This window comes from Vanessa cardui, chromosome 6 (genome assembly GCF_905220365.1).
Source record: "Vanessa cardui chromosome 6, ilVanCard2.1, whole genome shotgun sequence".
Taxonomy (NCBI): domain Eukaryota; kingdom Metazoa; phylum Arthropoda; class Insecta; order Lepidoptera; family Nymphalidae; genus Vanessa; species Vanessa cardui.
Genome location: NC_061128.1, coordinates 1,146,465 through 1,172,384, shown reverse-complemented (window position 1 = coordinate 1,172,384; position 25,920 = coordinate 1,146,465). Strand labels below are relative to the sequence as shown.

General features: G+C 35.2%; 4 protein-coding genes across 9 annotated transcripts in view; 3 read left to right on the top strand and 1 right to left on the bottom strand.

Annotated features, from left to right (window-relative positions):
- Positions 1–5,189, top strand: part of LOC124530526 (protein vein) — a 67,206-nt gene extending 62,017 nt beyond the window's left edge. Inside the window, exons 4-6 of one of the 2 annotated variants that reach the window (XM_047104715.1) lie at positions 465–561; positions 678–736; positions 3,260–5,189. In XM_047104715.1, coding sequence (XP_046960671.1) covers positions 465–561; positions 678–736; positions 3,260–3,282 — 179 coding nt within the window. In that variant the 3' untranslated portion in view covers positions 3,283–5,189. Of the gene's footprint in view, positions 1–464; positions 562–677; positions 2,560–3,259 lie in introns of those variants that run through there. The other variant, XM_047104714.1, reaches the window with a different exon arrangement.
- A 2,182-nt stretch (positions 5,190–7,371) lies between these two features.
- LOC124530368 (mitotic spindle assembly checkpoint protein MAD2A) lies at positions 7,372–8,645 on the bottom strand. The gene is made up of 3 exons (XM_047104515.1): positions 8,457–8,645; positions 8,206–8,352; positions 7,372–7,930 (listed from the first exon to the last, which is right to left on the bottom strand). Exons 1-3 carry the CDS (start codon positions 8,524–8,526, stop codon positions 7,524–7,526), a joined length of 624 nt encoding a protein of 207 aa, XP_046960471.1. The 5' UTR covers positions 8,527–8,645; the 3' UTR covers positions 7,372–7,523.
- A 918-nt stretch (positions 8,646–9,563) lies between these two features.
- On the top strand, positions 9,564–11,178 carry LOC124530682 (SET domain-containing protein 4). The gene has a single exon (XM_047104935.1). It carries the CDS (start codon positions 9,811–9,813, stop codon positions 11,176–11,178), a length of 1,368 nt encoding a protein of 455 aa, XP_046960891.1. The 5' UTR covers positions 9,564–9,810.
- Positions 11,179–11,649: 471 nt separating this feature from the next.
- LOC124530194 (iron-sulfur clusters transporter ABCB7, mitochondrial-like) lies at positions 11,650–23,214 on the top strand. Of its 5 annotated transcripts, none has more exons than XM_047104206.1 (15): positions 11,650–11,860; positions 11,948–12,053; positions 13,021–13,097; positions 13,319–13,526; positions 13,715–13,881; positions 14,416–14,545; positions 15,515–15,663; positions 16,161–16,335; positions 17,443–17,600; positions 18,589–18,752; positions 19,263–19,392; positions 19,559–19,687; positions 19,769–19,855; positions 19,989–21,910; positions 22,423–23,214. In XM_047104206.1, the coding sequence occupies exons 1-15, from the start codon at positions 11,705–11,707 to the stop codon at positions 22,439–22,441; spliced, it is 3,777 nt and encodes a 1,258-aa protein (XP_046960162.1). In that variant the 5' UTR covers positions 11,650–11,704; the 3' UTR covers positions 22,442–23,214. The 5 variants fall into 5 exon arrangements, with proteins under 5 accessions (XP_046960162.1, XP_046960161.1, XP_046960160.1 ...); XM_047104205.1 differs by having other exon boundaries at positions 12,997–13,097; XM_047104204.1 differs by having other exon boundaries at positions 12,967–13,097.
- Positions 23,215–25,920: the final 2,706 nt, after the last annotated feature.

Sequence of the window (25,920 nt, the reverse complement as noted above, 5' to 3'; positions counted from 1 at the left end):
TCACAGAATATTCCAAGAATGTTAATAAACAATGATATAAAGGCCGATAGAATGACTTACCCATGATGAATATACATTATATGAGTATTCTAATAAATATCGGCATTATTCGTTTTTTGTCAATGGAACTTTACACCAACAATCGATGAAGTGTAACAAAATGTGACGTTAGAGAGCAATATTTATATAAACTTATATTTTACAGCTACAATTGTCCGTTCGTCTGATCTTAAATTTTTAATAAAAATAAAATAGTAGTCCCAACTATTGAGCAAGGTAATTGCCTGTATTATTATCACACTAGGATTCATGGCAGAGTATTAATATTTAACTCCGAATAAACTTTGCAGAGTAGTTGCTCTGCGAATTGTATAAATATTATGTTTTGCGTTTAGATAAAATATGTAAAGCTTAAATATCCTAAATGTTTCATGCCTTGAATAAAATTAATATTTTATTTACAGCACCTGGTGCCCCATGTCCAATGCCCGACCCAGCCTCATATTGTCTCAACGGAGGCACTTGTTTATTTTTTGAAGTTGTTCAGGAACAAGCTTGCAAGTAAGTACAGATATACATTTTCAAAGAAAACATTATTATAAATAAAATAGGTCCCACGCATATTTCAGTTAAATTTGAAGTAATTTATATATTAATAAATGATTTCTTAATTCCAGATGTCCGGAAGGCTTCAATGGGCAACGGTGCGAAAACAAGGACGTGTCGAACAGGAGCAGTATGTATCATTCCTACACATGCAAACTGGGCCTCTCAACGTCCTACTACTGTTAGCCAGCGTAGCGCCGGCGCATTACCCACCTCGTTCCAATTTTAAATTTTAGCACCGTTCGGACACGCCGCGTCATAGACATATAGCATGTGATAGATAAATAATGTTAGAAAATCGCGCGAAAGAGAGATCCTAGACAACTAATTGATTCACTCCTTTTTGGTCCGAAAATAGTATACGCATTGTACATTCCGTGATATATGTCTATGACTGCTCACTGTTGGACTTAGAATATATTCCTGTCACGCAATTATTTCCAGTCACGTTTATTCCTATTTCTATTAAAAAGTAATTTTATTTATTGCATTAGTATAATATTTTCTTAGTCCACAGATTTTTGTAGCTAAAATAGCGAAATGCTTCAATATATTAGAGCGTTTTTAAAATTGCAACGTTTGTTAATAGGGCCAGCTGTTTGCATGGCCATTTTTGTTTTTTTTTTTTTTAGAAGCTCATGTGTCTCGCACCTATGACGAGAAGACATGCAGGTTCCATTACTAATGCGTTCAACATTATTTTGCCACTGATTAATAAACTTTTTAGCGAAAGCTTTAAATTACATTAGAAATTTTTAAATGTTGTATATAAATAGCTGGCCCAGTGAGATTATATTTTTAAGTATTTTTACTAGCACAAATACTAAATTATTACTAAACACTATGAAAATAGGCAATTGAAATAGCCTTTATAATGATTTTTATTTATTAAGGAAAAACTCGCAAACATAATTAATGACCCCATTATATTAATAAAAAAAAACTGTTTCGTTTTATATTCAAAGTTGTAAATATTTTACACATATTTGTAATTTTGCGATTTTTATATTGTTATTAACTCTAAGGTTTGATAACTCATTATAGTAGGTAATATTATTCTGATAAAGAGACTTGCAAGTTTTGTACATATCTATTAGGATAAGATTTTTAATTACCCTTTAATGAAGAAAATATCCACTCGTTTATCATTTAAAATTTAACTGAAACCATAGACTAGTAAATCAGATTACGAACTTGTTACCTTTTTGTCACAGTATTAATATCCGAAAAATAAAATAATGCCAAGATATCTATGAAGAAAAGAATTGCCTCAATATTAACGTGATAAAAAGTTTTCAGAGCGTATCGGCCTCATCAAAAACTATTTATTTTATGTTTTTGATATAGCGAGGTAAAAACAAAAGTAGAGCCATTTAAAACACACAGAAAATCGTTATACTCCACCTAGTCAAATAGCAGTTTTAATACATAAAACCTAGATAGGACTATATAAATAAATGTATGTATAATTTTAATACGAGTGTGGAATGTTGGAAGGATGGTTGTGGATATAGCGAAATGTAATTTTCTGTTAACTTTCAGATATTAAATGTACTTACGTCAAATCAACTCGCTATGTGGGACCGAACCTATTTATTCATTACACGATTTTTATAGTTAAATAATTCATTTTTGTATAAAGTTCTTGTTTAAGTTCATTATTTATATTATGTTATTAAACTAGAAAAGGGACTATTTATTTTAATTCAGTTTGAGGATTATAGGGCATTACATTGAGGTTAAGTGACGTTATATTGTTCTAGAAAATTCTATCAAATTTTAAAACAAAGCCTAGTTGCGACAGGAGCATTATTGCAGTGTTTGACGTCATTTCTCCTAATGAATTTGTAGTCTCACAACAAATACTAAGACGCAGTGTTATTTAATGTAATAAATATACCAAAATCACAATAAAAGAATGAGTGTTGGAATTAACAGAGAGGCGATAATTTATTTTGTTTTTTTTTTTTCATTTGCACTCTCCTTAATCCTTAGAAATTGAAAATACTGTGGAATAAACGGAAAATGGTATGTATTTTTATTCAAAATTTTATTCTTGTTATTCACCTAAATCTTCGCTGTCCGCACTCATTTCATCACGTGGAAAAATGTAACCACTTTTCCATTTTTACATATTTTTGTTGAAGTTACATTTTTTCATTTCTCTAACATCATAATACTAATGCTTCATCACTTTCACTAATGTTTTGGGAAGCATGCTTGGATTGTCTATGGGTTTGCAATCAATAAAACTTACTAAGTATTTGTTGTGAGATAACTAGCAAATAACCATGCATGAAAAAATATTATTTTTATGCATTTCATCATTTAAAACAAGGATAAGATTTTAGTGGGTAAATTATTTTTTGGCGCCAATTCTCATATTTTTATTTTTAAATGATGGCCACAAAGTATGTATATTTAAGAAAGTATTGTCATACTTCAATATCACTCGTGATTTTAGATTTTAAATTCATTGTAAATGTTACTTGACTACTGAAATCTTATTTTTTTTAATAAAATGGCTTTTAAAGTCCGTTTTTGGTTAAATGTACATATTAACAAAATACAAATTGGAATCCTGGTGCCATATTACGTTTTTGTTGATGTTATTTTAGTTCATTTACATAAATATTTTTCTTATTATTTCCAGGTTTAGGAGAGCGACTTTGGTAAATGTCAGAAAGCGAAACGATGAAATGGAACGATCTGGTTGATAATATATAGTAGTTATACTGTAAAGCATTCCCGCATTTAAAATATGTTTAGCTTAATATTCAGAGAAATTAGTAAAAGTTAAATGTATACGATTCTTAAACTTATTGTATATATAATTTGAAGTAACATTGAATGTTTTGACAACAAAAAACGATTAGAATTTTGATACGTCATCTTTATAGTACAGTAAGCCTCAAGAAGTTATTATATTTTTTCCCAAACAAGAAATCAATATCGAGCCAGTTCGCACATATTACAATGTACTGCTCCCGATACAATAAAATTTATCAAAATTGTGCATCTGTGGCGTGTCACGATGAAATCTTGTAATTAAGTACTTACGGTACGACACAACTTAGATGTAGCATCGGTAAAGTTCATAAAACGGATCACATCAAAATTAAGTACGCATCGCAAAATATTATATATAATATTTATTTATTTCTAATGCCAGTATGATCGTTAAATAAACGTAATAACTTGCAATATCATGTGACCTAGTATATTCGTCGATTTGACACATTGAAGTGACGGGAGAATCTATAGCGACGAGTACCGTCGCGCGATAGGAAGCTATTTCTATTGGTTGTGTAAATCGACAGTAATCGATTTAATTGAATTTGCCGATGTTACATCTAAGTTGTTGTTCTATACGTGATTTTATTTTGTTTTAGATAGATTTTCTTAATTGACACATAACTTTAATATGGTAATGAGTCTTTGTCAATACATACAACTTTTTGAGGCTGAAAATACAAGTTCATTTCATTCAAAACTCAATATAACACAAAAATATTTGGAGTAAATAAATTTAAAAAATAATTTATAATGTGTGAAAGAATCTATGAAAGAAAATTAGGCTGATAGTGCCTTGATCGTGGCCTTTAGGTGAAGACGGGAGATCTGCTTAAACTTATTTTTTTTATTTAGGGAAATATTGCAAAAGACAGTACATTTATTTCATTTAAAATTAATTTGTATAAATAAAATCATAGTTGAATTTTTTTTTGTCTAACATTTTCGAATATTTTTTTCATTAAAATAGTAGATATTATTTTTGGAATTCTTTTAACTATGATTTTAATTTTATACAAATTAATTGGAAATAAACCTTTAATAGATGTCTGTATATAAATATACTTTAGTTTGTAGTTGCGTATGTACAGGAAATAATATTACATAATCGGCTTTTTAAATTATATCCTAACTTATATTATACAAAATGAATTAAAATGAAATCGTAATCACATATATTTCTGACATGGAAGGAAAAATTATATACTAACAGATCAGTATCTGAAAAATATATCTGTCGAAATTAAACTCAAAATTATGGTTATAGTGAATAATTATGGGCATTTTTTATAATCAGATCGTTACAAAACATGTAGAAAAAAGGTTGTATTATTTTACTTAACACTTTAAGTAGCTAGCTCTAGCTCTTTGTGTAATATAATAACAATGTAATAAAGTGTAACCTACATATATCGGAGTTAGGTCTTTTGGAATGAAGTCTGTAACGACATTATTGATAAAGCAAAACGCTTTGGCAGTTTAGCAAAGAATTCTTAACACTATATTTTATGCAACATTTTGGTACACTACAAAAGAAAATTGTGATTTTTCAAATATACGTGATCATGATTATATATGATTTTTCACAAGTAGTTTTTCATAATTTATTTTTTTACAGAGGCTTATTAACAAAAACAGTAAAGTAAGACCTCCTTTATAATTAAGGCTTATCACATTACTAAAATGTTAAGTTGTATTAACAATTTTTGTACAGTATTATTTGCTGAATAAACATTATTTATTGTACTCTTAAAGGCTATTTCGTAAGTGCTTTGTTATAATAAATATGAATGAAAAATAATATCAACTTTTGATTCCACTTTTAAGCAAAAAAAAGTGGGTAGCCATCTTCTTGAGATACTTTGCCTTCGTCTACAAGCATAAAAGTTTTCTGTATTCTTATCCCAAGCCGACATGAACGGATACCATAATAACTGAGCGGAGCTTATTATACCCCTCTCAAAATCTGATGAGACATGTAGAGAATCCAGGCGCAGAACCAACGACCTTGCATTCTTTACGAGACAAAAGGAACGTAAATACTGCTTCTCTTCCAGACCATGGGCTGCTGCAGAATCTCTCAACAGAAATGCCTATTAACTGATTAACCTGATCGGTTAGAAATAAAGTACACGGGATCTGAGACTTTGTAAGATACCTTAAAGACCAACGACGCAGCATAGTATTATTAAATAGCAGATCAAATTTTTGCATTCAGAATTTCAGTAAAGAATAATAAGTCGATACATCAAAAAACATGTAAGTACTATATAGTAAAATATATACTAGTAAAATATGTAAGTACTGTATAAATACAGTTCTAACAACAGCTATAGAAAGTTATGAATTTTTATGTAACATAAGTAACAATTTCTTCTAGCCACACTCCCAGTCAGCTTTTCTGTAAGGATAAACTTTTAACTCACCGTGGAAAACGATCCTCTATTATAGCACTCAAAATACATAAATATTAAAATAGTGTATTAATATACATAAGTCGGTTTTAAACATTTCACGAGTTAGATACAAATTTACACCATACACCAACCTTACACCACAGAACTTCGTGTAAAGTTGCATTTTAATCCCAGAATTCCTGGTAGAAATTACTTAGAATTAATGTCATTACTATTCTGTTAATTATATTATAGAAGAGGGCAGTAATTTGTAAATAATAAGATGTTTTCATTCCAAACTATATTTGCAATCGATATTACCATGCAATCAATACTAAGTTAGATTAAATTACTACTACAAATTGAAATACAAAATCTACGCTTATTGTACTATCACAGTTCATAAATAATAATTAAACTAGAATCTTATGTTTCTATTTAAAACCATTGACGAAGCAACCCTTTCCAAAACGTGAATCATATTGAATAATGTAAGAGGGATTTTACATTTATAAGCATTCGGTTCCCCAACAGTTGGAGAACTATGATTGCATTGAACACAAACTACATTGTTAAAGATTAAAATTTAAGAACATGATTCATTAAAATACTGAAAAAATAAAATAAAAATTAAATTGGTAACCATATCAAATTTTACTTTGCAAATGCGTTTAGATAATATAGCATTTAAAACAAAGGCACAATTAATAATAATACCGAATAATTGAAAACCTTTTGTACAAAACTTGAACATAAAAAAAATACCCCCAAAGAACCAAGACAAGAGAAGAATACTAACATTTCTGTCATATATTATGCTTCCAAAATGTAACCTCGTAGATACTGTTTTATATCTTTTAGCCCATTTAGACGAGAGTCTTACCTTATAATATATCATTTTATATGAAGTTTAGTATGTTATAACATACAGGAAATTATTTGAGCAGTTTGATCAATCAAGAAAAAGAAGCCATCTTTTTCAAACATGATAATAATAATTTTTAAATCAAACCTATAGTTCTTGAGTCCTATTGACTGTGAGACTTAAGTTTGTAAACATTTTTGCATGCGTTTGCCTCATCTATTTAGACTACCATGTTTATTTTACTGTTATAGATATAGACCAACAAAAAATAACTAACTATGTAAAAAGTTATCTAGAATGAACACTATTGAACTGTGCCTTAAATCAAATGTGCCATAAATTGGCAACATTTGCATCATTAACATGCAATCCTAAAAAAGTATATAATTAAAATTATTTTCAACATACATTTATAAAATATTACATACATATCTATAGGTTGCTAAACAATTGCAAGCAGTTTTATTTACAGACTAACAAATCTTTCAATGAACCATTCTAGTTTACTGAATGCAGACCTCTACAAAAATGGTAGCTGCACATTATACATTATAATATATTCCCTTAACACTATCCAAACTATTACAAGTGAAAATCTTTACTTCAATATCAACTATCTGAAAGTTGAAATGGAATATTTAAAACAGTAATCAAAATATATCCATAATTACAATATTTATGACAGCTGTTTCCAACTGTTGTTTTGGCTATTTGTTGAATTATTAAATTCATCACGCACAAAGGACGAATTATGCCACACTTAAAGAAGTTAGTTTCAATCTTTGACCTTTATTTAAAACCATATTAAAGAAAACTACCAAAATAAAATTACAAAACCTTATGTACTATACACAGACTACATTCTAATCAACAAGTTTATAACTAACAACTGTTTCCATTTTATGTAGACTCGTTGAAAATGTTTTTAATTGTACATTTTGAGCATTAACTATAGCGACGGGCTCGGCTTCTGCCCATTTCTCTGGTATGTCACAGTCTGTCTTAGCATGTACTAGAACATCAAATGAACATCTACAATCTAGAAACGGTAAATAAGATATTGTAGCCGCAACTTGCAACATAACATCTCTTATTTCCTGTTGAATTTTCTTCAAATCTTTACTACCGACGGTCTCATTTTTTTCCTTAGATAATGCTACATCACCTTCTTCATATTGGACGTTGAAATCCCAACATTCCAATATTTCTTTATTGGCTACATTTAATATTACTAGAGAGAGTTTACTTACTTTTTTGTTTAATATCCATTCTGGAAGCAATAAAAATTCAATATTTACTAAAGTAGTTCAAAATACTATAAATAGGTATTTTATAAATTTTATCCAAACCAATATTTGGTATATATTATGTTAAAAATAAATTTAGTTGATAGTAACATTTAAGCAATGTATAATTAGTGTAATATTTGTAAGTAGAGTATTTCAATTTAAAAAAAATACGATAAATAAATAATAATCTAAAGTATCAATTAATAATGGTTAACATAAGTTGCTAATATACATAATAAAATATTAAAGAATTTACCTTCACTTTGAGTTAATAGATTAGTAAGGAAATTCTTGATTTGTGGATCTTCAGAAAGGAGTAAAGTAATTCCATACTGTTGAGCCGCCTTAAACGTTTCCGGTGGATATAAACCTCGTTGAAATAGTACTGAATTTATGGCAAAATCTGTAAAAATATGTATGCATAATAATTACGTATTAATTAAATAACAAATTTCAAATCACACAGATTGTTCAGTTATTGTTCAAATAATGCAAAACATAACGTACTTAAATATTCACACAATATTTGTGCTGAACCCCGAAGCGTTATACAATTTTTCGTCTGCTGTTGAGACATTATTTTTAACAAATGATTATATAATATTTTAAATTTAGAACACTTAAGTTCGATTAAATAAACAAAAAAACAGTTGAATAATAAGCTTCGAAAACTAAACAAAGCCGTTAACTTTTGAACTGACACTATTGACAGTTCAGTTAGGTTAGCTGTTAAAACTTTAAATTGAGTGTAAGAAGTACTAAGTAAGTACTTGTGTATAAAAAAATGTCCCTAATTTTTTTTAAATTAAGATGGCGCTGCAGGTGGTAAAAAATATTTGAAGATCAAACTAATACTCGGAAGAGGGAATTAAAGTAGAAAGTAAGTAGTTAAAATTTCATACTTCATTTAATATTTAAAATCAACGTTTCAATGCATTTTTATTGATACAGAAAGACAGACTACTAGCAAATTGGCCAACCGATTACAGACAGACGTTGAAATAGAAATAAGAACCTTTAGAGATGGGTTGTTATGTCTCGCATGCCGCTGTCTTGACTGGCCTACTCATTCTTCAAATCAAAACATAAAAATACTGAGTATTACTGCTTTGTGGTGGTTGTGATGAGTGGGTGGTACCTAATCAGACAGATTTGTACATTAAGTTAACCAGTTAATATGTTTCTATACATATTTGTATAAAACGCTTTGTTAAACATAATTATTCATGTAGAGGAAAAAATATAAAGGTTCTAAGTCATATGATCAATGAGAACTAGCTACGTGCGCAGAATAAATTATTATAATGCACACATCCTATTCCTTACTCTCATTATGAGAGCAATAAAAGTGAAACAAGAAATCTACTAAACGGGAAAAATTTGGTTGTAAGTCAAATTATTTTAAATCGTATGATTACATATTATACTTCTTTATGAAAATTATTAACGATATAACCCAATGTTTTTTTTGTTAAGATTTTTGAATTCACATTGTCGTCTAATTAACTTATCAATTGATTTTACTTTTTTCTAAAATGTACACGTGACCTAATAGTATTGTATTACTATTTATAATCTATTATTGAATATTGATTAATAGCCATGTGTCAAATACCATGTTTGTTATTGTCACTGTCACTTGAATTATATTTCCTAAACGTTTTTAAAATTCGTTACTATTAGAATAAGACTATTAATATTTTGAATTTTACACATCAAGGCATAATTCAAAGTAAAATGGAAAATAACATATTTAACTGCATCTTACGCTCATTGTTTAATAATGACTGAATCAGCAGTATTTACGAAAACAAGTAAAAGTCAATTAGAATACAATTAAAGTCGTCTTATTTAAAACAAGATGGGAAGAACACAGAGGAAGAGACGCAACAAGAATTTGCTCAACTTTTACTCCTGCAATAACGAAAAGGATTTAATATTATTGAATTCTTGGCTAAAGAAACATGGAGTTCGGTACAATAAGAAACTTGTATTGGCCGTTTTCACAGACACCGGGCGGGGAGTTCTAACCAAAAAGAAAGTAATGGCGGGAGAAGAACTAATGAACCTGCCGCTTAATTTAACTATTAACGTAACTAGCTTATTAATGGATGTTGTATTTTGTAGGATTTTTTTAGAAAACAAAATTCCCTGTTTACTTAAATATAATTTTAAAGTGTCATTTCAATCACTTATGGCATTTTATCTCGTGTATTTAAAATCTCAAGGAAATGAATGTAAATGGTACATTTATTTAGAGAGTTTGCCAAAAGTGTACACAGTACCATACTTTCTGCCAATAGAAATAAAAGAACATATTGATGATGAAATATTATCTGTGATTACAAAGCAAACAAATGTAATTGAACATTCATTTCATATTTTCGATGAAATTTTAAAAAATACCCTATGTGATACAGTTCAAAATTTTAAATCTTATTATTCAATATCCCATTATGAATGGGCCTATTTTACTGTTAATACAAGATGTGTCTATATGGATTTGACAAAAGTGATTGACTTACAAAATATCAATAATTCCATTTTATCTCTGATTAATGATAATACTAAAATATCTTTATGTCCTTATTTAGATATGATAAACCATAGTCCAAATGCAAGAAACGAAACAAAACTCTTGATAAACAAAGAGGTAGGAGTAATGCCCGTTACTAAAATAGATGAGAGTATATTTTCTGATGTAAGATTTTCTATATACACAAAAAATAATTTTGATCCATATACACAAGTTTTTATATGTTATGGAGACAGTCATAACTTAAAATTGATCACAGAGTATGGATTTTATTTACCTTCAAATGATATAGATTTTGTATCATTTCAATTTGATAAAGTTAATATATTTTTGAATGCATTAGGTATAAAACTTTCTAATGATCAATTAGCATTTATCATTAACCATGGACTGGATAAAGAATTGTATATTGATTTAAGAGGCCTAAGTTTTAATTTTTATGGATTATTAATGGTGATTAAATATTATTATGACAAAAATGTAGATATAAGTAGATTAATATATTCCGCTGCTATTTGTTCTGATGATAGAGTCCTAATAGAATTTATAAAGCCAATGGTCAATGATAGACTTGTAAATATTCAAGCAGCTCTTAGTAAATTAAGCAATTTTAGTAAATCTTTTATTTTAGAAAATTGTACAAATCTTATGTGTCAGTATGTTAAAATATTAGAGAAGTTTATTAAATGTTAGAATATTTCTTACAATCAGTTTAGTTTTTTTTTACCCTTGCTGTATTATCCACTAAGATAGTTGGTACACGCGTTCCTATAAGTATCCATCCATAGTCTATAATCCATATTCCATATGCTTTACTTAGAGAAGTAAAACATGTAACTATGTTTCACTATGATTTTTTTTATCTAATACATATTCTTGAAAACATATTAAAATATAAACAATTATTTAAAAAGACAATGTTTAGTTCCTTTAAATTACGAATATTCTTAAAGTTATTTTAAAACAATTTATAAATCGTACCAGCAAGTTTAAAATAAAACATGCTTTTATTTTAAGTTTTCTTTAAAGTATTTTATAAGAATAATGAAATATATTTATTTTATATTTTGGAAACGATTGCGATGAAATCAATAATTAAGTTGAACAAAACAGGTAACATTGGCTTTATTTTGACATTTGTTTTGTCTCAGAAGTCAGTGCAGTCAAAATTTAAACACACAAATTTTGACATTTGTCATCCGTCGGAGGTTGAGTGACAATGGCCGCAGCGCTATTGACTCATAGTAAATTTAATCAAATATTAAAAAATCATGTTAAATTTGGAAAAACATTTTCGAATAAAAAATCAGTGATTCTCAATAAGCCTCATTTTAATATAACATGTAAACAATGTGCGGCTACGAGCTATTTCAGGGTATGATAATGTTCTGGAGCCAAGATATTTTTTATGATCGAACCAATTTTTCTCTCATTATCATATTAAATATTTATTTTTCTCTAGTGTTACTCTTCTTCCCCACCAAGCAACCCTGGTGGTCCAGATTCCGCAAAAAATGTTTTAGCGGCAGTTTTGTCTAATAAGCCGAAGACTGGAAAAATTCCAGTTGGTAAGTAATTTAGTAAATATAAAAGATCCTTGTATATCAATTTGTAAGTTATAAAAAAAATACCCATGATTCGTTTAAATAGCGTTGCGTAATTAATTCTTGACCTTGAATTACTGTTTATCAATATTAGATTTAAAATTTCAAGAATGCTAATAAATGTAAATAAAATCACTAAACCAAAAACATAGATGATTTAGCGTTAAAGTTATGAATTGGTGTAACTCTCGTTTATTTTCAATGTAATCATGTATAGTGTGTGTTTTCTTAATATCATCATAATTTTGAAATCCTACTATTGCTTCATCTTTTTAGTAGTCAAAATAATATAATTTCTTACTCCCTGTTGATTAAAATCATTGTATTGACATGCAGTCTTATGTCTGTGTTTATAAACATTGTTTAATTGTTGTTTGGTTAAACACTTTGTTCTGCTTTCTGCCATTTATGATTTGCTATTGAAAAGAAGACACATTTTTCCACTTAATCACCCTTAACAATATACATAAAAGAAAATTGTACATATTATGCTTATCTTTAAATCTATATCATTATCTTGTTTCAATAGTTCACTTATAGTATTTTTGATGACAAGTTTGTTCATTATATTGTAATAATTATTATTCATAGTTAAATGAATGCTCAGTTAAGTAATCTATAATAATAAAAACTTTAATATTGTACAAGTGCACTGTAATATTTTATTTGCATATTTTTAGTAATAAATAAATAACCATTTTCTCCTTAATCTGTGAATGTGAATTGCATATTATTTGTAATTAATTTGTTACCTGTTTTGTTTTTATTTATGCCTGGTTGATGCAGTCTCTCCTGCAATGATTTATCCGCTTGCACCTTTTCCATTCATTTATTAACCCTTATCCTGAAAATATCCTGATATGGTTTCCCCTCCTAGGGATCCAAAAGAGAGACTGCTTTCATCCAGGCGCATCTGTTTTGGATCGAGAAGATATTAGCCTGGGTGGTGCGAAGCCGGTTACTGGGACGGACATGATTAGGGGCATGCTGGCTTATGTCTGGCCTAAGGTAATAAATATTTAACATAAAAAGTAAAAAAAGGTTGAATCTGCCGAGTTGACACTTCAAATAGCTTATAGGGTAATTGAGCAATAATGCTTTGTTTATGTAAAACACATTTGACAAAGTATTTCCTCATTAATTAAAGAAATAATTTCTCAGTGATATATTGCAATGCAACCCAGGGAACCACATACAGACTAGTAATTCAAATATTTGTGTTATTTCAGGACAATGAAATGATAAGAAAAAGAGTCATGCTGTCCCTTTCACTCCTGTTTGGTGCAAAAGTGATGAATGTAACAGTTCCATTTTTATTCAAATATGCCGTGGATGAAGTAAATCTGTTGACAACTACACCAACTGGTGATGCTTTATTAGGGATGGCAACTGTACCTCAGGCTTTGGGTACCTCTGCCTTCAGCTTATTAGTGGGCTGTAAGTATAGAATATTGCCATTAATTTTTTTTTATTGGTTGTTTAATAGAATTGAAGAATATTGCCACATCAAAATTACCATAGTAGTTTAATAGTTAATTGTGTCCAAATTTATCAATACAATAAAAATAAATAGTAAACTTTAACAATAAAAAGCGACTGTTAATTAAAATTGTTTTTTTTTTTAGATGGTATAGCCCGAGCTTCAGCTGCAGGTTTCAATGAATTGAGGAATGCAGTGTTTGCAAAAGTCGCTCAACATTCGATAAGGAAGTTAGCTTGCAATGTATTCACACATCTACACAACTTGGATCTCAGTTTTCACTTAGGCAGGCAGACTGGTGCTTTATCTAAGGTAATTCTATAGTTGTTGTACGACTACCAAGTTGTTTCTTTGACAACGATTACGATTTTTCTTTTCGTTACCATTTATATTACTACTTCGGGTGACCTAAGCCGCGTTAAATACCTTCTTCCAAAAAAATCACGTTGACAATAGAAGCTGAGAACCTTTTCGTATAATAGATGGCCAGTACACGGCAACTATTGTCACAAATGTGTCAAATTGATCTTATGTACAAGCATGCTGATTGTTTGAAACCAGCAAAACCTACGAAATGAGTTACATGACCAATAAAAAAAATGTTTTTTTACACTTTTTTACACTTAAGTCACATATTTGTTCATTCTTTTGTATCTGTAAAGTTGAAAAGGATAGCATGTCGATCAGTACACTAAAATTCGTTTAGTGTACAAATTTTGTATAACATTATCAGCAATAAATCATTAACGATAATTTGATAGGTCTGGGTAATAAATGATACATGTTATTTAAAAAACATAATGTTCCTAATCAGTTTGACAGTTTTTTTTTTAAATAATATTTCAGACTATAGACCGAGGTTCTAGAGCCATAAACTTCGTGTTATCAGCTATGGTGTTCAATATCGTGCCTACTATATTCGAACTGACTCTGGTGTCAATGATCCTGGGTCTCAAGGGAGGACTCGCTTTCGCAGGTGCGTTAGATGTATTATATGACCTATATGTATTTTGGAAGACATTTGAAGGTATGACCTACCATTGGTAAGTAATTGTGCTCCAATATTTGTTATTAAATTTAAAATTGTATATTATGATGGTCACGGATATAATGGCGAAATTTTAGATAAAAGATGATACTATCAGTTTTCATACTGTCTAATAAACTTGTGGTATCTATCCTACTCTGTATCTCGTGTTAAGGATTTCATATATAAGGAGTATAGGCTGGATGCTACAATGTCCATGCTAATTAATCCCTTCAAATTGGGTAAATTTTTTCCGATCGGAGATCACCATCGGTCATACCCACGGGGTGGACGGCTGCATATTTACAAATATGGCAGCTGCTTGATCATCACGAATGTTAGTTTGCTGTGTCTGTGTAAAAAAAGATGATACATACACTCGGTTTTTATACTATCTAATAAACATGTGGTATCTACCCTGCTCTGTAACTGCTGTATTAGGGATTTCATAATATGAGTACAGGCCAGTCACCCATGCAAATTCATGACTTAAAATTGGGCATGATTTCTGTCCGATCGGACATCACCCAATACCCAGTGGGTGGAGTGTGTATGGTATGTGTATGTGTATATGTGTATTATTTTTTTGTTTTTTTTTATGGTATAGGTTGGCGGACGAGCATATGGGCCACCTGATGGTAAGTGGTCACCATCACCCATAGACAATGACGCTGTGAGAAATATTAACTATTCCTTACATCGTCACTGCGCCACTAACCTTGGGAACTAAGATGTTATGTCCCTTGTGCCTGAAGTTACACTGGCTCACTCACCCTTCAAACCGGAACACAACAATACTGACTACTGTTATTTGGCGGTAGAATAACTGATGAGTGGGTGGTACCTACCCAGACGCGCTTGCACAAAGCCCTACCACCAAGTAAGTAAGTAATGTATGTGCATGTGTGTGTGTGGCAGGCGTGGCGGTGGGCTGCGTGGGCGTGTACGCGGCGTTCACGCTGGCCGTGACGCAGTGGCGCACGCAGTTCCGCGTGCACATGAACCGCGCCGAGAACGAGGCCGGCAACAAGGCCGTCGACTCGCTCATCAACTACGAGACCGTCAAGGTACTCTACCTTTGGGAAGAAGACTTGGAGCTTTCCATCACGCTGGCCCAATGTAATCTTGGTGAAAACACATGTGAAAGAATTTCATTACATAATGGATTTTTCGCCTTTTCATGAGCATAAGATTAATTAGAAACGCAAATTGAGTACATGGAAATTTAATTTCGCTCGAGTGTGTTGGCTTCGTAGGTCTATTTTAAATGACCTTGAAAATTTTTTAAAGTCTTTTATGGAATAGGTAGGCGGACGAGCATAAGGGCCATCTGATGGTAAGTGGTCACCATCACCCGTAGACAATGACGCTATAAGAAATATTAACTATTCCTTACATCGTAAATGCGCCACCAATCTTGAGAACTAAGATGTTGTGTTCCTTGTGCCTGTAGAACAGAGTAACTGATAAGTGGGTGGTACCCACCCAGACCGGCCCAGAAAGCCCTACCACCTAGTAAATTGAAGTTAGTTAATTTTTTTTTATAGCTGTGATATATTTTCAGTATTTTAATAACGAAGCTTACGAACTAAAGAAATACGACGAGAGCTTGAAAAAGTACGAGGATGCTTCTTTGAAAACGGCGTCAAGTTTGGCCCTGCTGAACTTCGGCCAGCACGCCATATTCAGCACAGGGCTCAGCTTTATAATGATAATGGCGGCCAATAAAATAGCTCAAGGTAACAGAAACACCGTTTTAACTTAATAGGCTATTTGACAATGCGAAAAATAAATTGTGAATTATTGTAATCAGTGTATATTATGATTTTAAAAATAGTTATTTAATAACGAAGTTTAAAAATAATACTTAACTTATTCAAAAGTCACTAAATAAAAATGCATGTTCTCAAACGTTTGTCACGTGATACAAAACGCTCCTGATTGGTCGGGCTTATGATGAAGTCACTTTCTTGTTAACCTTGCTTTTCTACTATATGTACCACAGATTAAAATACAGCAAAGTGACGTCACCGACCCCATAGCAGCGCCCTACCAGCAAGTACCTACATTAATGTTGTCTTAAATTTTCGCGATTATTACACATTTAAATAAAACTAATTATAACGGATGAATCGCGTATATTAATTACGGGTAGACGGTAGACGTTAACGGGTAGACCCGTGACCACGAACACTGCAAAGTGCTCGAAACGTCGGGATGTTTAAAAATAACTAATATACGCGATTCATCCGTTATAATATGTTATAACTTTATTAGCATAAGAATTAACAACATTAAATGCTTAAATATATATATACAAATATGAACTAAAACTAGTTACTGTATAAATCTTGACCGCGTGGAATGGTGGCAAGAATGCTAGCAGCATTTCCCCGTTGAATCGCAATTACGATCCTCTGGGCAAAAAACGAACCAGCCCTCCTGTCACCAGTGGAGGCAATGAGGCGAGGTGTTATACTATTGATGAAGCTTTTTGCACCACTACTCCAAGTCCGACGACCTCCGTGGTCGAGTGGTGTGTACACCGGTTTTCAAGGGTACGCCACTCCGAGGTCCCGGGTTCGATTCCCGGCCGAGTCGATATAGATTATCATTAGTTTTCTATGTTGTCTTGGGTCTGGGTGTTTGTGGTACCTTCGTTACTTCTGATTTTCCATAACACAAGTGCTTTAGCTACTTACATTGGGATCAGAGTAATGTATGTGATGTTGTCTCAAATTTATTTATTTATTATAATAAGGGCCAAGCGTTTCGACAGCAGTTATAATTAGTTTTATTTAAGTACATACATTAGTTTTGAATGTAAGTATGTGTCGGGTCGGCAGGCGGCATGTCGGTGGGCGACCTGGTGATGGTCAACGCGCTAGTGTTCCAGCTGTCGGTCCCTCTGGGCTTCCTGGGCTCCGTGTACCGCGAGGTCAGGCAGGCGCTGCAGGACATGCACACCATGTTCACGCTCATGACGCTCACATCCTCCGTCGCGGTACGGCTCACAATATATTAAAATAAGAAAATATTATATCGATATGAAGTTTGCCATACATACCTTTTGTCTACGTGAAATGCTAATTGAAAATGAGTCAACATCCCCTCCAGTACTTTATAAATTTTATATGCCTAGTATCTAATTATAACCCCAACCTGCATTGGAACAGCGAGTTGGAATATGTTCCAAACCTTCTCTGAGGGGGCTCTCAATATATTAAAATTAGAAAATATTCATATGAAGTCTGTGATACATACCAAGCTTCAAATGCTAATTGAAATCGAATCGACATCTCCTCCAGTATTTTATTAATTTTATATGCCTTGTATCCTTGTATGTATGGGAGTTGAGATGGCCCAGTGGTTAGAACGCGTGCATCTTAACCGATGATTACGGGTTCAAACCCAGGCAAGCACCGCTGATTCATGTGCTTAATTTGTCTTTATAATTCATCTCTTGCTCAGCGGTGAAGGAAAACATCGTGAGGAAACCTGTATGTGACAAATTTCATAGAAATTCTGCCACATGTGTATTCCACCAACCCCCATTGAAACAGCGTGGTGGAATGTGTTCCAAAGGATGAGGAGGCCTTTAGCCCAGCAGTGGGAATTTACAGGCTGTTGTTGTTGTTGTTGTATGAAGTTTGTGATACATACCATGCTTCAAATGCTAATTGAAATCGAATCGACATCTCCTCCAGTATTTTATTAATTTTATATGCCTTGTATCTAATTATAACCCCAACCCACATTAGAACAGCAAGATGAAATATGTTCCAATCCTTCTCTGAGGGAGAGGAGTCTTTTGTCCAGCAATGGGAAAATTTACAGGCTGTTGTTTTGTTGTGTTGTTGTTATCATTATAAAAAATAGATACTAGGTATGAACATAGGTTTATGGAACATGCAGTTTTGACATACTATAATATAAAATAATTTAATCAGTTATTTTTTTCTAAATCATATAATTATTTAATTACTTTGCAGGAAAAAGAGAGAGCACCAAAGCTTAACGTGGACACGAAAACTGCGTCCATTGAGTTCAAAGATGTCAGCTTCAAATATATAAATGGGAAGCCGATTTTGAACAATCTGACTTTCAGTATACCAGCGGGTAAGAAGATTGGGATCGTTGGGGGATCGGGAAGTGGGTGAGTTGAAAATCTTATTAGTGATCACTCGAGAAATTAAAATAATGTCATAATCCGACGAGACGGAAGTCTTTCATTACTAAAAAATGTATATATTTATATTATATATTATAATTTGGCCGCCCCCCATCGACAGATAACAACATAGCGAAAAATAATTCGTTAAATTGCAATCATGTTTCACAGTTCACAATATTTGGACAGTTTATAATCTGTCTCGTCAGATTGTAATCTAACGAATTCTTTAATGTTACTGTGACATATATAAATTTTTGTAATCAATAAAATATTTATATATTATATATGTGAAACATGATTGCAATTTAACGAATTATTTTTCGCTATGTTGTTATCTGTCGATGGGGAGCGGCCAAATTACAGATTATATACATACTATATATAAAGAAGCAGTCGTTAATCATTCTTTGAAATGTAACACTTTCTAATTAATCAACTTTACGAATGATACTGTTGATCAATATGAGGCGCTTTAAATAATATATTTTTCAGCAAATCGACGATGGTCCGACTTCTCTTCAGATTCTTCGAGCCTCAATCCGGATATATCAAGATCGGGGGACAAGATATCAAAGATGTAGATCTCGCTAGTTTGAGAAAGGCCATCGCTATTGTGCCACAAGTATGTAGACCTTCGTTAATATTATGTAAAACTCTACTACACGCCACACAACTACTACATAGAGTGACGGCAGAGTCATACTGAGATGTTGTAATGCCTGTGATAGTCTATTGCAGTGACGTTATTAATTTATCGATTTATAAAATTAATCGCTATAAAATTTCAGGACTGTGTTTTATTCCACGACACAATTCTCCACAATCTGCACTACGGAGACCTTTCCAAGAGCGAGGATGAGGTGTACAAGGCGAGCAAGATGGCCGAACTACACGAATCCGTCGTTACATGGCCGAAGGTACGAGTTTAATCGATTTTATTGCACCTAAGATTCGACTTCGACGATATAATGATAAAATATGTGCATGTGTGTGCGCAGGGCTACGCGACGCAGGTGGGCGAGCGCGGCCTCAAGCTGTCGGGCGGCGAGAAGCAGCGCGTGGCCATCGCGCGCGCCATCCTCAAGGACGCGCCCGTCGTCGTGTTCGACGAGGCCACCTCCAGCCTCGACTCGCTCACCGAGCACGTGCGTACACTGTCTGTCAGTACTGTCGGGCGGCGGGAAGCAGCGCGTGGCCATCGCGCGCGCCATCCTCAAGGACGCGCCCGTCGTCGTGTTCGACGAGGCCACCTCCAGCCTCGACTCGCTCACCGAGCACGTGCGTACACTGTCTGTCAGTACTGTCGGGCGGCGGGAAGCAGCGCGTGGCCATCGCGCGCGCCATCCTCAAGGACGCGCCCGTCGTCGTGTTCGACGAGGCCACCTCCAGCCTCGACTCGCTCACCGAGCACGTGCGTACACTGTCTGTCAGTACTGTCGGGCGGCGGGAAGCAGCGCGTGGCCATCGCGCGCGCCATCCTCAAGGACGCGCCCGTCGTCGTGTTCGACGAGGCCACCTCCAGCCTCGACTCGCTCACCGAGCACGTGCGTACACTGTCTGTCAGTACTGTCGGGCGGCGGGAAGCAGCGCGTGGCCATCGCGCGCGCCATCCTCAAGGACGCGCCCGTCGTCGTGTTCGACGAGGCCACCTCCAGCCTCGACTCGCTCACCGAGCACGTGCGTACACTGTCTGTCAGTACTGTCGGGCGGCGGGAAGCAGCGCGTGGCCATCGCGCGCGCCATCCTCAAGGACGCGCCCGTCGTCGTGTTCGACGAGGCCACCTCCAGCCTCGACTCGCTCACCGAGCACGTGCGTACACTGTCTGTCAGTACTGTCGGGCGGCGGGAAGCAGCGCGTGGCCATCGCGCGCGCCATCCTCAAGGACGCGCCCGTCGTCGTGTTCGACGAGGCCACCTCCAGCCTCGACTCGCTCACCGAGCACGTGCGTACACTGTCTGTCAGTACTGTCGGGCGGCGGGAAGCAGCGCGTGGCCATCGCGCGCGCCATCCTCAAGGACGCGCCCGTCGTCGTGTTCGACGAGGCCACCTCCAGCCTCGACTCGCTCACCGAGCACGTGCGTACACTGTCTGTCAGTACTGTCGGGCGGCGGGAAGCAGCGCGTGGCCATCGCGCGCGCCATCCTCAAGGACGCGCCCGTCGTCGTGTTCGACGAGGCCACCTCCAGCCTCGACTCGCTCACCGAGCACGTGCGTACACTGTCTGTCAGTACTGTCGGGCGGCGGGAAGCAGCGCGTGGCCATCGCGCGCGCCATCCTCAAGGACGCGCCCGTCGTCGTGTTCGACGAGGCCACCTCCAGCCTCGACTCGCTCACCGAGCACGTGCGTACACTGTCTGTCAGTACTGTCGGGCGGCGGGAAGCAGCGCGTGGCCATCGCGCGCGCCATCCTCAAGGACGCGCCCGTCGTCGTGTTCGACGAGGCCACCTCCAGCCTCGACTCGCTCACCGAGCACGTGCGTACACTGTCTGTCAGTACTGTCGGGCGGCGGGAAGCAGCGCGTGGCCATCGCGCGCGCCATCCTCAAGGACGCGCCCGTCGTCGTGTTCGACGAGGCCACCTCCAGCCTCGACTCGCTCACCGAGCACGTGCGTACACTGTCTGTCAGTACTGTCGGGCGGCGGGAAGCAGCGCGTGGCCATCGCGCGCGCCATCCTCAAGGACGCGCCCGTCGTCGTGTTCGACGAGGCCACCTCCAGCCTCGACTCGCTCACCGAGCACGTGCGTACACTGTCTGTCAGTACTGTCGGGCGGCGGGAAGCAGCGCGTGGCCATCGCGCGCGCCATCCTCAAGGACGCGCCCGTCGTCGTGTTCGACGAGGCCACCTCCAGCCTCGACTCGCTCACCGAGCACGTGCGTACACTGTCTGTCAGTACTGTCGGGCGGCGGGAAGCAGCGCGTGGCCATCGCGCGCGCCATCCTCAAGGACGCGCCCGTCGTCGTGTTCGACGAGGCCACCTCCAGCCTCGACTCGCTCACCGAGCACGTGCGTACACTGTCTGTCAGTACTGTCGGGCGGCGGGAAGCAGCGCGTGGCCATCGCGCGCGCCATCCTCAAGGACGCGCCCGTCGTCGTGTTCGACGAGGCCACCTCCAGCCTCGACTCGCTCACCGAGCACGTGCGTACACTGTCGTATTGAGCGTGTCCGACGTGAGGTTTTCACTGGCTTTTCTATGTGGAACCTGACGACTAACTCTTAAAACGCGGGCACAGAAACAACCGAAGTAGTGTAAAACAAAGTAAAAGATGATTTTGACGACCTCCGTGGTCGAATGGTGTGTACACCGGTTTTCATGGGTACGCCACTCCGAGGTCCCGGGTTCGATTCCCGGCCGAGTCGATGTAGATTATCATTAGTTTTCTATGTTGTCTTGGGTCTGGGTGTTTGTGGTACCGTCGTTACTTCTGATTTTCCATAACAAGTGCTTTAGCTACTTACATTAGGATCAGAGTAATGTATGTGATGTTGTGATGTTGTCTCATTTTATTTTCAATCGCCTAAAGTATCAAACCGTATCTAAATGGTATTTTCATGTGTTCTGTAAACAGACCTTCGTAGCCTTTTAAAGTCATTTCCAAATTGGAATCACCTCATCGATTTTTAAATAAAAAATATATTATAAATTTCAGGCAATTCTCCAAGCCCTGAAAGCGGCCACAGTCGGCAGAACATCGATATGTATCGCCCACCGGCTGTCGACCGTTGCAGACGCTGACGAAATATTTGTTCTAGAAAATGGTTCAATATCAGAGAGAGGAAAACACGCTGACCTCATAAGCAATAAATCTTCATTGTATTATAGATTGTGGGAGAAACAGAACAGAGACGCTGTACCGAAAGTATGAAAATGTTTAAACAATATTTTGAGCAAAAGTTTTATTCAATAGTTGGTGACAATGTTTGATCCAATCATTCCTAAATATTAATGGGAATACTTTGTGGTATTTTTTGTTTCCTTCAACTCGGGTTTATAAATGCAATTGTTACAATAACTTTCAATACCTCATGGCGAATTGACCCTTACTTTCTTTGGTTTAAAAATTAAGCACCTATTAAATTTATAACTCCATGAATAATTATAAAAAAGTACTCTGTATTATTTCCGCCATGAATAATACAAGTTTTAAAGAAGATTTTAGAGTTTTTTATAAATAAATAATTCAATGATCATCCTAAATGTTTTTAAACAACTTTTTTTTGCTATCTATACCATAATTGTTGAATATCAATAATTTTGATTGGATCAAACATTGGTCCAAGTTAACGTGGTTGCTGAATGTAATTCAGTGTACTATCATTGTAGAGTATTCATTTATATTGGATGAATTTTGACCAAATTAATTTTTAATTGTTGTTATAAAAGACGTTAAAACAAACTCAAAACAAAAATGTAGATGTACTATGTATCATACACTCAAAAATAAGAAAAGATTTATCACACAAATGATGAGATGCAGAAAAGATCGCTATTGTTGTTTTCTATAATGCTGAGGCCATACAAGGTTTGGTCGAGTTGACAGAGCTTATTGGATAAAACTCTCCATAGCGGTTTCATATCCGACTAGGAATACAGATTTTCCATGTGACTATAATTGGACCGTCTTACACTGAAATGTTTTAACTCCTGACAATAATAAAATGTTCTGCATATTTCGAAGACATTTGTAATATTAGGTGACATGGTCACTATCAGTAGAAAAATGTCTCTATTGAATCTGAATAAATTTTATGAGTTGTGCCGCTTCAATAATTCATATCGTTCTCGGTGGAATATATCATGAGGAAACTTGCGTGACATGACATGAATAAACGTGTGTATGTAGTAGAGGGAGTTCTTTGCCCAACAATGAGTCTTTCGCGAGTTTTTAGTTTCCGATTTATCTTAGTCCTTATGGATCTGCTCTATGGTAACAAAAATAATTTCAGTCTAGATATTTGTCCTTAGTCGATTAGTGATTAATTTAAATATGATCAAAATATACACAAATTTTAGAAACAAATTTAAATATGGAATACGAATAAAGTGGCGAAACTATAACACAAAGCCACAATAGATAACTCAAAATCAGTAATAGATATATATTTTTATATATTTACTAAATAAGACGTCAACGTATGTATCTATTTATAAAGATTCACTATGTTTGTCACCAAATTATTACTGTGCACGTGCAACTGTTTCATTGCAAACGTTTTCCATTTACCATCAGTTAACTAACTTCAGTAAGAGTTGCGTATATCTTCTTAAATCATATTATGATCAAGTCAAGAGTGAACGGGTATCTTCTGGAATAAAATCGAATGTTTAAAAATGGAACGAGTTCTATATGTATCTAAAATAGATGAACTCGTTCCATTTTTAAACATCATCAGTACCACCAACAGATTAAAAATATTGTTTAAAAAAAAACCGCTTCGCTCGAGCAGTTGAAACGACATTTCCCGAACATAGTGTCTATAGTAAATGAATTGTGATTGATATATAGTACTACTATATAATATTAAATTATTTAATAATACTACCTCGTTTTTTTTGTTTTAGAAGACGTTTAACGTTTTTAATTTATAAATTGTTACTTTAATCTTCACAATCAGTTTAGCTACATTTCGCCCACAAAATATTTATAAATAGAAAATTAAAATCTCTGAAAATATATAAGAGATGTATATAAATGTATGTTGGTACTATGTACAGTTACTGTTGATTAAGTATATTATGTTTTATTTTTCGATGTGTTTTATTTACCCGTTTTATTTGAACAGTATTATGTTCTATCGCCAGCAGTAATACTTTGTATTTTTGTGTTCAAGATTGAAGAGTCAGTGTAACTTTAAGCGCAAATGACATAACAAGATTGACTATGTACTGCTGATATTTCTTATTGGCACTTGGCAGAGCTTTGTGTCCGTCTGAGTAGGTACAACCCACTCATCAGATATTACCACCATTAATCTATACCAATAGTTTTATTGTCTTCTGGCTTGAAGGGTGAGTGAACAAATACAATAACTCGAGGCACATTGGACATAACATCTTAGGTTGTGTGTTCGTACATTGGTAATGTATGGAATGGTTATTATTTCTTAGAGCGTCAATGTCTGGGTGGTGGTGACTACTTAATATCACGTGGCCTACTTACTGTTCCACCAACCAAGAGCATAAAAAATATTATTTTATGAAACGCTTTGCTATATGCAATTTTCTTTACTCAAGCGTTGCTAATATAGACTTGATATTTATTATGATATTGTTCGTGGGCACGATATTATAATACAGATATCGGACGTAAGTATATGCTTGTTTAAGGTCATAGCTCATTAGAGCGACCCGGCACCCGACCCTCACCGCCTAAACTAGTGCGGTTGATATTGTTTGTATGGATTTCTATGGGTATACGCTCATTACATCAACTCCGGATCGCCTCGCTCGCAAGTCGCACTCGGTGACAACTCGCAACTCGCATGCTTGCCGCACGTAGACCGCGCGCTGCCTGCGAGTGATTCAAGTGAAGCACACGTGTAGACGTAGTGCCAATTGTTAACAGACTAAGCGAAAATTCGTGGACTAACCGGTCTCCAGTAGGAGACCACGCGGGGTCCACCAGCGGCCAGCGCGGGGTCCACTGGGTGACGATGCGAGGTCCAATGGTTGACCGCGCGACGTTTATTGGTGATAACACGGTGTCCACCCATGGACCACCTGTCGACAACGAGTGGACGCCGTGCGCCGAGGCGGTGCGGAGTGGGTGCCGGGTGACTCTAATGACCTATGACCTTTACTTGTGGAGGTACAGGTTCTAAATTGCTATATTTGTATTAAAAAGTAAAAATTTAGTCTGAAGTTTTTGAATTTAGTATGAAAGCAACGTATTTAATTAAATTTTGCATCATTTGCAAACCTACGAATGAAAAGCTCACTTTATCACCTACTCTGTGTTGCAAGCCTTTAATATTTTTCTTAATCGAATTACCATTCACCAAATTATAAAAAAATTGACATAAATTTTTAAAATAAAAAATATGTTTATGCTCGCATTTCTTTTTTTAAAGGAAAAAATAAGCAAAAAGTATATATAACACTATCATGGTATCGATTACGACTCGGTTGCCATGGTAACAGTCCACAA

Bases quoted from the DNA above. Each gene is read 5' to 3' on its own strand.
- LOC124530368 (XM_047104515.1), bottom strand. From the start codon at position 8,526: ATGTCTCAACAGCAGACGAAAAATTGTATAACGCTTCGGGGTTCAGCA. The intron at 8,353-8,456 runs GTACGTTATGTT...ATATTTTTACAG, and splicing joins AATATTGTGTGAATATTTAA to ATTTTGCCATAAATTCAGTA. The intron at 7,931-8,205 runs GTAAATTCTTTA...TATTGCTTCCAG, and splicing joins TCTATTAACTCAAAGTGAAG to AATGGATATTAAACAAAAAA.
- LOC124530682 (XM_047104935.1), top strand. From the start codon at position 9,811: ATGGGAAGAACACAGAGGAAGAGACGCAACAAGAATTTGCTCAACTTT.
- LOC124530194 (XM_047104204.1), top strand. From the start codon at position 11,705: ATGGCCGCAGCGCTATTGACTCATAGTAAATTTAATCAAATATTAAAA. The intron at 17,601-18,588 runs GTACGGCTCACA...ATTACTTTGCAG, and splicing joins CGCTCACATCCTCCGTCGCG to GAAAAAGAGAGAGCACCAAA. The intron at 19,688-19,768 runs GTACGAGTTTAA...GTGTGTGCGCAG, and splicing joins CCGTCGTTACATGGCCGAAG to GGCTACGCGACGCAGGTGGG.